The 14,042-nt window shown below is 45.9% G+C and overlaps 1 protein-coding gene across 1 annotated transcript; it reads right to left on the bottom strand.

Annotated features, from left to right (window-relative positions):
• Window positions 1-212: 212 nt before the first annotated feature.
• On the bottom strand, window positions 213-6,416 carry HMGN1 (high mobility group nucleosome binding domain 1). The gene is made up of 6 exons (XM_047719866.1): window positions 6,249-6,416; window positions 5,893-5,925; window positions 5,777-5,806; window positions 5,645-5,695; window positions 2,591-2,719; window positions 213-1,066 (listed from the first exon to the last, which is right to left on the bottom strand). Exons 1-6 carry the CDS (start codon window positions 6,261-6,263, stop codon window positions 1,019-1,021), a joined length of 306 nt encoding a protein of 101 aa, XP_047575822.1. The 5' UTR covers window positions 6,264-6,416; the 3' UTR covers window positions 213-1,018.
• Between the last annotated feature and the right edge of the window lie 7,626 nt (window positions 6,417-14,042).

Raw genomic sequence — 14,042 nt, 5'->3', positions numbered from 1 at the left:
AGTATGTATGTAAATCTCAAAAAGAATATGTAAACACAAACCACACTAGATGTAGTTTTGGCTTATTCAGTACTTGTAACACTGTTCAAGTACTAAAAAAAAAAAAAAAGTGAATATTCCACTTTCAGATTTTAAGAAAACTCTGGGAAAACAAATGTGGTTATTCTTTGAATGAAATTTAAGCCAGAACTTGATCTATGTGCTTCACAAAATTTTTTCATAACTGAGTTTTTATTGGTTGTTCTGAGGATCAGTACAGACATTTCAATTTGTACACAATTCCTAACGTACGTACCAAAAATCTAAAAAATCACGTAGTTGTGATTCTTTTCTAAAAGTTATTCCAGTGACTTTCCAGCTTAAAATTTGGAGACAATTTTTCCTTAACAGTGTATCAAGTACCAATAGATTCAAATGCTGATACACTGTTATAGCGTTAAATCCCATTAATTCACAATTTAGTATCATATACACTACATACTCAAATTTTCAATCTTGCACGGCACATTAACAGTGTTACTAGGAAAACTGGACTACCACAACCAAGATGTGACAGAGTGCACAAGAATTCTGACAGGGAGAGCCAAGATCTAGGAGTGGTTTTCTTTAGGCAACAACTCTACCAAACAACATGGGGAAAGGAGTAATTTAAAATATTCAAGACATTTTAAATGCACGACTGACTCCAAATTGCCATTTAGTATGCTTGGTATTACAGGATATAAAAACTACCCCATCTATGGAATGCTGAGCTGACACCCAAGACAATCAAAGCCTCCCACATTCAATATCCCACTATTTTCTGGTTGTACCAAAAAATAAACAACCAGCAAATGATTTCACCTCTTAAAAAAAAGCATTTACACTTAAAAAATGGGATGAGGTGGGATTCCCTCCTTCTTAAAAATGTTTCTAGAGCTACTAAAAAACTTGCATTTACAAAATAGTTGATAAAAATATTCCTCTGGATTGTACAAGAAGGGAGACAGGGACCACTGATAAGACATGGTATGTGATATTAATCAGACTTGGCTTCTTTCTCTCCTGCTTCATCGGATGCTGGACTCTGCAAATCAAAGAAAAAAAAATAATAAAATACTTGATTTCTGTGTCACTGTTATTATCTTTGAGAGCTTTAACATTTAATACAACGTAATCTTACTTATGTAGTATTATTAGGTCTTGAAAATACCGGTGATCCTCATTCTATGTAGAATCTGTATTTATAAATTTGCCTATTCACTAAAATTTATTTGTAACCGCCAAAATCAATACTCCTGGCACTTCCTTGGACTTAAAGCGTTTTTCCTGAGTACCTCAACATGTACACTCCCAGCTGGGGTGGCTGTTTCAGTCCTGAACTTGTGCCTTTTTTGTAGTTTTTTAGTACCACACATTTCACATCTTTTTTGTGCTTCTTAATGATGCTGACTAGACAAGTATAATACAGTCTACTAAGTGCAAGAAAGTTGTGGTGTTCCTAGTGGAGAAAATACACATGTTGCAGAGCTTCATTTAGGCATGAGTTACGGTGCTGTCAATGAAAACACCTAAAATAAGGTTAGGTCTCAATAGGTCAGTGGAAATGTGACCAGGGTGCCACAAAAATCTAACCCTTTATTTCCTCCATGTGCAACTGTTCAGTATTTACACCTTCCAGAACACAATCACCATGAATAACAGGAGGAGTGTGAGAATGTGTATTAGAAGGTCAAATTCTACCCTAATAACTAAGATTAGTAATCTCATCTTAGTATCACATAATATTTGATATGTGGTTAGAACTACCAATTTAAAATAAATTCTAGTTAAACTCCACAAGTTAGAAATAAGTACTTGGTTGCTTTAAGATTTGATCTATAAATACAAAAGTTTTTAAAATATCCTAAATTGTTTCTTTCCAGATTTAACCATTATAAGATTAAAAAAAAAAAGGCCTGGCTTAAGAAAACTTATTTATCAAAACTTATAGCCTATTTAAGAAAAAGTGTCTTCTTTTCACAACTTAAAAGGATAAAAAGATTAAAGACATCAAGTCTTTTTATTTGCTTGGTCTAAGTTATTTAGTCCTAAAACAGCCACTTTTAAGAAAACTGGGCTTCCTTATAAAAAATGAAATCGGAAAAATCCACCAAATAAGGAATGGATTCAAAACATTTCTGAATACCCAGAAAAGCAAGATTACAACAGTTCTACAGGTCACACACACACACACAAAAAGCCCGTTTCTTTAAACAAGTACCAAGGTTCTAAGTCAAAGAAAAAGGAGTAATAGATCACTTAGCAAATTAAATCCTTTTAAAAATCCACACAAGTAATTATATTAATGAATCCTGTGTAAACATGCATAGTCAATCTGTTACTGGTGAAATTCTAAGCATATTAAAATTTCTTGTTCATTTAAAGAAGAAGCAATCAACATATACATTTCCAAATATGATCTAATTCATAAAAACCACCTCTCTATTCACCTGAGAGTTGCTGTACAAAGCTTTAATATTCTGATGAAGACTGTCTTAATCTGCTCTATAAAGATATGTAACTTCTTATCTACTGTTCATAGTCCAAATCAATAACACACACTTCTGACCTCCTCATTTTTAGTTTCTCCGTTTTCTGCAGGTAAGTCTTCTTTCGTTTCTTGGTTAGCCACTTCAGCCTGTTTTCCCTTTGCTCCCCTTTTCCCCTTTGTTTGCACTTTTTTGTCTGAAGATTTATCCTAGGATACAGTAAGAGTATATTTTAGGCATAAACTCAGCACTTACAGTTTTCTCACTTGCTAGAGTGTCCCCAACAGCTGGCATGTTAACGCTAGCTTGCAGAGCAGCCCGAGTCACAGGACACCTCTTTTCCAGAAGACACCTGAAAGTCCATCCCCCCTAGTCAGGATGACAGCATAACACCCAGAACTGTAACAGTACTCACAGTAGCAAGCCTCATTAGACTTACCTTGAGTAAACCTGAAGCCTGAGACACACTCCTCCTCCCACCTGCTCAATCACCCACTACTCTCTCAAGTTGCACATGACGGAACCAATGAGGGGAATAGTAGCTGGAGGAAATCTCTTTCCACTGTAACCCTACCCGTCCCCAAAGTTCTCGCAAGACTGAATAATAATCAAATTGTCAAATAATCACTGTCCTGACAAGACATTCACCCTCACAGTGAGACCATTCACCTGAAAACAGCACCGTGCGGAATGGTCAGGTTGACTATCCTGCTACAGCTAATCCCTTGATATCAGGTAAGGAGGAGCTAAAAGGATCAATTTTGAGTTTATCGTTTTCATTTACATGTTGGAAGAATCTGAAAAGCACACATATTAGTATGATAATAAAAGACTTCCAAAATTTAAGCCACAGTTAAGCAATGTAAGAGTGTTTTTGGATACCATCCATCAACGGTGAAGAAGTTTAAACATTTAACATTTATTTCTTGTAAATAAAGAATACAGCCACAGCTAAATGAAGTCAGGTCACCAGTAAGTTCTATCAAAGACCCTTATCAGTACTGACCAATATTTGAGTTAAACAGCCACAAAGACATGCAGGTAGATCTCACACTTCAATGCTGGGGGGTGGGAGGTGGGGAACAGTGTAATGTATTCTGAACCAAAGACGGCTTTCCATATACAAAGACAACATGTCAGCTACTAATAATACACCATCTTTAGAATGAATCATAATTACTATTTTTTAGTCAGCTCTATGGCTAATGTGGGGCTCAAATTTACAACCCCGAGATCGAGGGTTGCATACTTTACTGAGCCAGAGTAACAACTACCAATTACGAAAACAAACATATCTGGGCTAGCACTCCTCACACAATGGTATCTATGAAATGTCACAATCACCTCTGTAGATGTTCTTCTATAATCTGATTTCTTCAGATTTCTCATTAGTTTTCTAACCACTATGGTGACAACATAAAAATGTAAATCCTTAAATATGAAAACAAAATATGCAACAACGTGGATGAAGTAATACCACTTTTAATAACAGGAACGATAGATGAAAAAAAGTAAATCCATGTTTTCCCAACATGTGTGTATTTCAGACCCAAAATACTTCTAAGGAAATTATACAAGTCATAATCTCATAGTGGTGTGTATATATATACACTTTGAATACAGTGCATCTACACCATAATCAATAAATATCAAAAATTTACTTCCCATTAAGGCTTTAAATCAGGTGGGTTATGAAGGGTGTACTACAGAAACTCAGGTAAAACAAAGCCCCCTACTCCACACTTTTCCTTTGGCAACACTGAGTTGACAAATTTGCTCCTCAAGGAACACTGATATGTAGACTTACCTGCTGGCCTCTCAGAAAAAGAAATGTGCCGATTACACCGATCCCAAACCCAACCGAGGATAAAATCTCAGTATTTTCATTAGAAAAAGTTTTCGGGGCAAATCAAAATATAGGAAGTGGTAAATAAGGAAGAAAGATTTAAGAGGGAAGCAGGCACAGTACTTTATCCAATGGTTTTATTACAAAAGCCCAAAAAAGATGAGTAAGAACAGTACATAGTTCATTCCATCATTATGCAACAAGATCTGCTATTTTTTGGGCCTCCATGAAAAGTTCCTGTTTTACTTAACTCTAAGAAGAGTTAAGTAAACTCTTAACTCCTTATCTTTTCTTGTGAGAAATTAACATACTACCCTATACTTTTGAATACGTTAAAACAAACAAAAAAAGACTTTCTCCTTAAAAAAAAAAAACCTTTGAGACTTTGAAATTCATTGCTGCATGTTTAAAATAAGTAAGTGGAAACAAAACCTTTGTTTATGCAGTGCTAAGCTCTACCTGTACTTTCAGAAAAGGGGTCGAACACCAAACGCTCACTCAAGTTTTAGGTGCGCAGAAATTAATCACACCCCGAATTTCCCCCTGAAAACCGTGAGAGCTCTGCAGAAAGGTTTGCAGAGGACGGTTTCAGGGCTACACCCAAATCAGAATTACCGTGACGCACAGTTTGCTTTCCCAACTGACGTTTTCAAGCATTACACGTGAACGCAAGAACAACTTCACGTCAGAGACCTTGGATGTGAACCGCGCCGATGGTGAATCTGTTCCAGAGAAACAACTCTAACGGCGTTTCGGGTTAACTCCGAGTTTTTAAGATAAGACGATGGATAGCATTTTTGTTTTGTTCTGTTATGCAGTCACAGAACAGACCGACCCAATACCTGCCCGTGCGCTCTCCGAGGAGCTCCATCCGCAAGAACCTGCACAGCGTTCGCGGCCTCGAGGGTCGGGCAGGAGACCCCGCACGAGGACACACGCACCCGGGGAAACCCTCACCCGGACGCGCACGCGAGCCCCGGCGGCTCCGTCCGCGAGCCCCGCTGTCCCGCACACCCCCGAGGACCGCATCCACTCCCACCGGCTGGTCTACGCGGGCCCGCACACCGAAGTCGGTCACGCGCGGCTGCGGGACCGAATCCGAACAGGAAACCAGGAGACCCTCGCACGTTTCAGGCGAGGAGGACATCGGACCGAGACCTTGGGGTCAAGACCTCGGCCGCGAACCGCGTCTCCGGGACGCGGCTCTCCAGGCGAAAAAGGACCGCGCAGGGGTCGGACGGACCCGCAGCACTTCCCGCACTCCCGGTGCCCTGAGCGCGGAGCCTACCTTTGCTGCCGCCTTCTTGGGCTTCGCTTCCACTTTCGCAGGCGCGGGCTTCTGAAAGGCAAGGGCAGCGCTGAGCGTCCCGCGGGCACGACCGCGCGGAGAGGACGGGGTTCCGGGGCTCGCGCTACTTACCGCGGACAACCGCGCCGACCTCCTCTTAGGCTTTAGGGGAGAGAAGGAGAAAGAGCGACGCGTGAGGGGCGAAGCGTCCCCGGGACCCTCCCCCCGGCGGCGGCGCGGGCTCTTACCTCCTCCTTCGCCGCGCCCTCGGCGGAGCTCACCTGCGGACGGAAGCACACGCGCGAGTGGCGGCAGCCAGCAAACAAAAGTGCCCGCGCGCCCCGCGCCCGCCAGAACAATGCCCGGCCGCGTGACGTCACGGCTTCCCGCCGCCGCGTTCGAATCTCCCACCCGGCTCCTCGGCCGCCGAACGTTCCAGAACGCCGCGCCCGGCCCGCCGCGCGCGCGCAGCCCCGCCCGCCCGCTGCGGGTCCCGGGGCGCCTTGTCGGGCCCTGCGCCGCCCTCAGCGCGACGGACTCAGGCCTCACGGGGCGGCCGCGGCGCGCCGCGCGGCGGAGGGCGCGCGTGCGGGCCGCCGCTCACCTTCCTCTTGGGCATCGTGGCGGCGGGGCGGGCGCGTGCCGGGTGCCTGCGGGCCGCGGCGCGCCGAGAGCCTTCGCGAAGCTGGGCTGCCTGGCCGCTGCCGCTCCTCCCGCCGCCCGAGCTGCTGCGACCCGCCGCGGGGGCGGTGGGAAAACCGGATGGAACCGGATTGGGAGCCCGCCCCCTCCTCCCCCCTCGTCCCCCGGCCGCGAGCTCCCCCTCCCCGCCGACCGGGCCGCCCCCCGCCCCCGCCCATTGGCTGTGGGGCCCACCGCGCCCCGGCCCACGCCCGGAATAGGTGATGCGGGCCGTCACTCGACCACTGCGCCCCGCCCCCGCTCCCGGCGCCCCCTCCCCCGCCCGCCGTCTCGCGGGGCCCCAGACCCAGGCGAGGGGGCGGGGCCCCAGAGGCCACTCTCACCTCACGGTAGTTTGTTTGAAGCCGAGCCGCAAAGTGCGGTCTGCGCGCCGATTGGCGGAGTCCCGCCACGTGGTAGCCGGCTGACCCCACCCACCATCTCCCTGGTTACCTGGGCACCCCCAGCGCCCAGAGAGCCTCAGGGACGGAGTTCTTCCCTTCTAGAGTGAGTTGGGGTGGGACTTTTATAGTTGTCGTAATAAACGGGGGGGGGGGGGGGAGAGACAATGGATTCAAGTACGAGCCAACTGCTCCCTTCTCAAGCAGCAAGAAAGTCTATATCTGTGGGCCCCAGCTTCGCAGGCCTTCGGGAAGCAGGTCCTAGTACGCAGGCGCCAGAGGGGAGGTCGTGGGAAGGAAAGCTAGCGTGCGGGCTCAGCGCCGGGAGCTACTGCGCAAGCGCGGATCTTTGCGACGTTCCTGGGTTCGCGGCTGTCCCGACTCCGCTCTACGCTGCGTGATTGCTGTGGGTCGCCTTTTCTGTGTCGCCGCCTTTAAAAGTTCTGTTCCTTGAGGGGTCGGGTCCCCACCGTCCGTCCCCAGGACGTGTCCTTTCGCAGACCCCTGGGCGAGCTGATCTCTCCAGCGTTGAAGTGAAGTGGGCAGCACCCCCACCCGCCCCAGCCCGTTTTTGCTCACCTAAGCCCCTTTTTAAAGTGGAAAAAGGGCATCAGGCTGGTGGGGGGGGGGGGCGAAGGTGAGCTAGGAACCCGGAACCAGGGAGATCGCACGTTACCCAGTTTCTTTAATGAAGAAGAAAATGACGTTTAAAGGGACGAGTTGTGTGGGCTTACAGGTTTATAATCAAAATTGTCAGCTGGGATTCTTGGAAAGAAGGAAACGTTGGAATACTTTGCGTCCAAAGATAGAGAACAGATCAAGTGTCCCTTATATGAGAGGCCCGGATAAACTGTGGAGCCTTCGGATATGTGATAGTGAGCTACAACAAAGAGGGATGAGGCAGCTCTTCACTGAGGAAGTGAATTTCGAAGACCGCTGGTCAGGCGTTGCACCTCCCCATCTCAATAACTAGCGTCTTCCCTGCTCATTCATGCAAGTCTGAAGTCCTAGAGTGGCTTATAAAGCCCGCTGCAATTTAGCCCAGTTCAATGATTTTCATCGCTGTTCCTCTTGCTTCACTACTTTCCCGTTCTCAACCAGGTCAGGCACACCCTGCTTCTCCGGGCATTTGCACCTGCTGTTCCTTCTGCCTCAGACCCGTGTGGCTCTCTTCCTCCTTTGGGTCTTAGCACAGATTTCACCCTCTCAGTGAGGCCTGTCCTGACCTTTCGGTTTAGCATGGCAACTCCCTATCTCTGCCTTATTTTCTACATGGTGCCTACTGAATACGTAGCTATATTGAGTATAAAGTTATACATTCCTTGTGTAACTCGGGAAGAATTCACAAGGAAGTGGTGGCAGGAGTTGCTTCTGTGGAGAACTACTGGGAGCGGGGGAAGATTAAAATTTATGCTTTTTTCTTTATTTCCACACTCCTATCTGTGTTACAAAAAAAAAAAAAAAGTCAGAGTGACTGAGTTTGTGGCACATATGTTTAGGCCCTGGGGTAGAGAGACAGTAGACAGGACATGGATGGCAAGGCCTCTGGGTGGTAGTTTAGAGAGAGACAAGGTACCCAAATTGTCCTAGCAAAGGAAAATGGGAAGCCACAGGCAGAGGGACAGCACAGACCGGGGCATGCAGAGTTACTAAAATGTGATAGTTCTCCAGGGCCTGCTAAATGGCGGTGATGGATAAATGGAGAATGAACAGTGACAAGAGGCAAAAAGAGAAAGGCAACCTGCAGAAAGCATTTGATGCCAGGCTAAGGGGTTCGGCCATTATCCAAGGAGACACTGTGAGGTCTTAAGAAGGGAATGATGGGCTGAGATCTGAAATTACCTTATAAAGAACTTTTTCCCATGACAATTAAAGATGTAGTGATCCAGAGGTGGCAAACTGGTGGCCTATGGTGTTTGCTTTGGACCAGATTATTTTTTATTTTATTTTATTTTTTTATTTTTATTTTTATTTTTATTTTTTTTTAAGATTTTATTTATTTATTTGACAGAGAGAAATCACAAGTAGGCAGAGAGGCAGGCAGAGAGAGAGGAGGAAGCAGGCTCCCTGCTGAGCAGAAAGCCCAATGTGGGGCTCGAACCCAGGACCTGGGATCATGACCTGAGCCGAAGGCAGCGGCTTAACCCACTGAGCCACCCAGGCGCCCCTATTTTTTTATTTTTTAAAAGATTTTATTTATTTATTTGACAGAGAGAGATCACAAGTAGGCAGAGAGGCAGGCAGAGAGAGAGGAGGAAGCAGGCTCCCTGCTGAGCAGAGAACCCGATGCGGGGCTTGATCCCAGGACCCTGAGATCATGACCTGAGCCGAAGGCAGTGGCTTAACCCACTGAGCCACCCAGGTGCCCCCCAGATTATTTTTTTAATCAGCCCATGTAAGCATATGGAACAACTGGAACTCAACAGGAAAACCACTTGGCGGCATATTTTAAGGTCAGCAAGTGCTCTATGACCCAGTAATTCATTCCTAGAAATATACCCAACAAAATTGTTTACATCTGCTCACCAGAAGACGCGAAGTAGAGTATTCATAGCTGAAATATTTTCACAGGCCCCACCAGCAGCAACCTAAATGGCCATCAACAGGAGCGCGGGTGAATGAATGGGAGGCTCAGCCATGACAAAGAACTACCTACAGTTACACGCAACACTGTGCGTGAATCTCACAAATACAGTGTGGAAGGCAAGATACCAAATCCAAAAGAACACATAGTGCGATTCCATAGGCAGACAGACGAATCTAGTCTGTTAGAAGTCAGGATAGTAGTGCCTCTTTGGAGGTGGGGTAGGGAGCTAGTGACGAGGGCCTGGTCATGCTCTGTTTCTTGATCTGGATGTTAGTTGCACTGTTGTGTTCACTTTGTGAATATCTTTTAAAATCTTTTTGTTCTTCGTATACTTTCATTATCCATGCAAGTCCCTCTCTTATTTATTTTTATGTTTATTAAGACTTTTCTTATTTATTTGAGAGAGAGAGAGACGGAGGGAGAGGGAGAACAGAGCCTACACAGGGCTTGATTACATGACATGAGCCAAAACCAAGAATTGGACACTTAACCAACTGAGCCACCCAGGTGCCCCAACACTTTGTGAATATTATTGGAGCTGTGCACGTAGGCATACATTTCTGCATATATATGAGCAATGAAATTTTCAATTTTTTTAAAGCAACGTGTCAAAATCAGATGATTTCACATACAGATTCAGCTCTTCACCTTATCCCAGGTTCCTTCGTGTGTACATCCCACACGCTTCACTTGACCTTGTAAACAGGCACTTTGTCCAGTTTGCCAGGGTCCTAGGCCTGCCACTTTTTCTCACCCATATTTTCTGCATAGCCTCTAAAGGCATTTCAATTTGTGATGCCTGTGTATAAACATGGTAATTACAGACACCACTTTTTATATTTCCATTTATTTTTGGAAGAAATATTTATGTGCTTCAAAATTCTAAGGGTAAAAATTTATTTCCAGAGACGTCCCTGTTCTATTTCTACACTCCTATATACCTAGTTCCCCCACAGAAAAAACAATGCTGCTCTTTGTGTACCCTTCCAGAAATATTTTGTGCATGTACAAGCAGGTGAATCTATTCTTTCTGTCCATCTTGTTTTCTACGCTGCTTGGCACCTTGCATTTTTCACTTAATGGAGTCTGTTTCCTATTGGCACTTACCAGATTCCTCCTACTTTTTACCACTAAATTGTATTCCACTGTATAGATGTACTGACCATTTTTACACCAATTCCCTATTGATTTGACTTTCAAGTAGAGTCCAGTCTTTTGCTCCTTCAAAGGATGCTGCAACTCATAACCATGTACATATATGTGCTTTTCCTATAAAACACTTTTTGCTAAACTTAAACACACACCCAACACAGGCACTAGAACTAGGCAGTACTTGACCAAAGTTGGAATCGATACTGGATCATTCAGACTGTTGGATAACCACATGGAAACAGCATTTTTAAAATTCCTCCAGAACCCTCAAGATCTTTGTATACACCTGCACAAGTATCCTCACCACCACTCCACCCTTGGGTCCACATGCCCCACTTTGGAAAATCATGCAGGCTGTTTGATGGTACAGGGTGATTTAGGATTTCTAGAGAGGAGAATCTCGAGCCTAATCTAAGGCAGGATTGCTGATGATAGGCAGGGTTCCGAGGGAAATTGAGAAGGTGAAATCAATAGGAGTGAGCAGTTTGCCTTCCCAGTGTCAGGTGTCCTAGGTGCTGGGGATGCAGCTGTGAACACAAGAGTCAAGCCACCTGTCCTCATGGGGCTCTCATTCTAGTGGGAGTACAGTGAAGAAGTAAACAAGATACTGTCGCATAGCAATGGTGCCTTGAATGAAGGAAAAGTGTCACAACATGGAACATGCTAGAGGTATGCCAAGTGAGGCTGCTCTCGATGGGATAGTCAGGGAGGGCCTCTGAGGAGAGAAGTGAAGGGTAAGACATCCTGGGCCTTTGGTGGCTCTGAAGGAGAAGGCTTCAGGACAGAGGAAACAGCTAGTACAAAGGTCCAGAGGTAGAATCAGCCTTGGTGTGTTTGAAGAAGGGAAATGTGGTTGAAGAAGCAAGCTGTGGCGAGGATGTGTGAGGCAGTGAGGAAGCAATGAAGGGCTGCAGTGGGAACTGGTGTCATTGGTCTGGGCTCCCAAGTAGGGGTGAGGTCAGAATGAGAGGTTAACACGTGAAGTCAGTTGTTGCCAGTAGACAGGAGACTAGATGAGACCTTGTAAAGCAGTCTAGCCAACGAATGTTGGTTGTGGGGGAGATCCATAGAAGGAGGGATCTGGGATATCTTTTGTTGGAGGGGGGAACTGACAGGACTCCTCAGTGGGACTGGGGTTAGGGAGAGGAGAGAGACTTGACTATGAGTGATAGAAACCTAGTTAGCATAAGCAGGATGGAAATGGACTATCTCCGATGGCAGAATGTTCTGGACTGGAAGATTCAGCAGCTTAATGTGTTATCACAGTCTAGGTTCTTTTCTCTCTTTTCTTGTACCTCTTTCTGAGTTGGCTTCATCCTTAGTTGGAAGTGGAATTGCATACCTCACAGCCAGATTTATAACAGCCAGAGAAAGAATGTCTCTTTTCCCAGAAGCCCTCTCTCGATTGCTGTTACTTCTTAGGCAGAATTGGGTCACATGCAAGGGGAATGGGACACCCTTAGATCAAATCAGACCCACCTCTGGAGTTGGGGGTAAGGTCGGGAGTGGAGGGAATGGATACCTGAGCAAAATAAGGGCTCTGAAGGGTGCCTGGGTGGCTCAGTGGGTTAAAGCGTCTGCCTTCAGCTCAGGTCAGGATCCCAGGGTCCTGAGATCAAGCCCTGCATCGGGATCTCTGCTCAACGGGGAGCCTGCTTCCCTTCCTCTCTCTCTGCCTGCCTCTCTGCCCACTTGTGATCTCTGTCTGTCAAATAAATAAATAAAATCTTTAAAAAAAATAAGGGCTCTGTTAGGAAGAACAAGGAGGGCAATGGGCTGAGAATCGTGTGTCGACTGGGCTGTGGGGATGGAGAGCAATTCACCCAGTGAGGGATGAAGGAAGAGGTGTGCTTACCATGGAGAGGTCACATGGAGATTGTAAAGTTCACCCTACATCGACAACGTATGATGTTACTGACTGTCCTGATGGGGCAGTGTCAGTGAGTGGTAGGACAAAAAACAGGTTGAAGTTAGAAAGGGGAGGGGAGGGGAAGAACTGAGAATGTATCCCAGCCCCCACTGTCCAATGCTGCACCACACTGTGTCTCCAGAAGCCCACTCTCTGGGCCCACGTGTCCAGGAAGCGAAGACAGAATATAAGTTGTGGCAGGTGTGAGATGAGCGTGTGAGCAAGAGCAGGTCCAAGGGAGATGACGGTTGGAACTCTGAATGCCTACTGTTCACCGCTCTGTTGGATATCCGAGCTGTGTGGAAGGGTGAGATGCAAGGGAAGCAGAGGAGAGCAAAATTGTTGGGCCCCTGCAGACCTTTTGACGACTATGCTGAATGAGTTGGCCAGAAACGCCAGGACACAGAGAGCCCGAAGATGACCCATCGTAGAAGTCACCATGCAGTGTATGTTTCTAACCTGATTGCAAACTTCATGGCTTCATGACAATATAAATTATTATGAGCTAAGATCATTGGAATTACTGTTATTCTGAGCAATCTGTTTGGCAGTCCATTGTCCTCGTTGCTATTTTAGAAAAAACACGAAGCCAGCTATAAATTGGTCGTGTTATTCTCTTCTGCTCACTGGTGAGTCTTGCTTTTCCAAACATGGAAAGTAAGGTTTTTAATCTGTCCTGGCTGCTGTAGCAAAATACCATAGACTGGGTGGCTTATAAACAATAGACATTTATTTCTTGCAGTTCTAGAGGCTGGGAAGTTCAAGATCAAGGCTTTGGTAGTTTCCAGGTTTGGTGAGAACCTGATTCCTGGTTCATAGATGGCTGTGTTCTCGCTGTGTCCTCCACTGGGGAGAAAGGGGGAAGTAGCTCTCTGAGGTCTCTTTATAAGGACACTGATTCCATTCACAAGGGCTCCACCCCCATGACCTAGTCACCTCCCCAACCCTCGCCCCCCAATATCATCCCAATGGGGATTAGGTTTCAACATTTGAATTTTTTAAAAACTTTATTTGTCCGAGCGAAAGGGAGCATAAGCAGGAGGAGCAGGAGGCAGAGGGAGAAGCAGGTTCCCCATTGAGCAGGGAGCCCGATGCAGGACTCAATCCCAGGACCCTGAGATCATGACCTGAGCCGAAGGTAGCCGCTCAGCTGACTGAGCCACCCAGGGGTCCTTCAACATTTGAGTTTTGGGAGAACACTTTCAGTTCAGGAACACTCCCTGAATCTCTTCCTGATCACTCAGTTTCTGTGGCTTCGAAAGAGAATCACCTCCTCAAATGGACAGCCACTTCATACCATTTGAGATTTGAGCAGAAATATTCTACTCCATTGTTCAGGGGCACTTTTTATACCTGGCTCATGAGGTCACATGAAAGAGTTCAAGGTTCCTCTGGCTTTTGTGAACTCTGAAGGCAGAGGCAGTGGTATAAATGTGTTCCGCTGACAACAGTTTGAGGGATGCCCCATTTGTAACCAACAGGAGGAAGCTGTTTCCTTTGGTTAGACATTGCCCCACATCTGTGGTTCGGAGTGCTGGCCAGAATAACAACCAAAAGCCAAAAAAGAAAAAAGGAGTTCTCTTAATGCTACTGTGTAGTTCAAACCCATGTTGCTCCAGAGTCAAATGTATTTGATATACTTTGAATGTATTTGATATACTTTGATAT

Source organism: Lutra lutra, chromosome 1, assembly GCF_902655055.1.
Source record: "Lutra lutra chromosome 1, mLutLut1.2, whole genome shotgun sequence".
In the NCBI taxonomy this organism is placed as follows: domain Eukaryota; kingdom Metazoa; phylum Chordata; class Mammalia; order Carnivora; family Mustelidae; genus Lutra; species Lutra lutra.
This window is presented reverse-complemented; position numbering and strand designations above follow the sequence as displayed.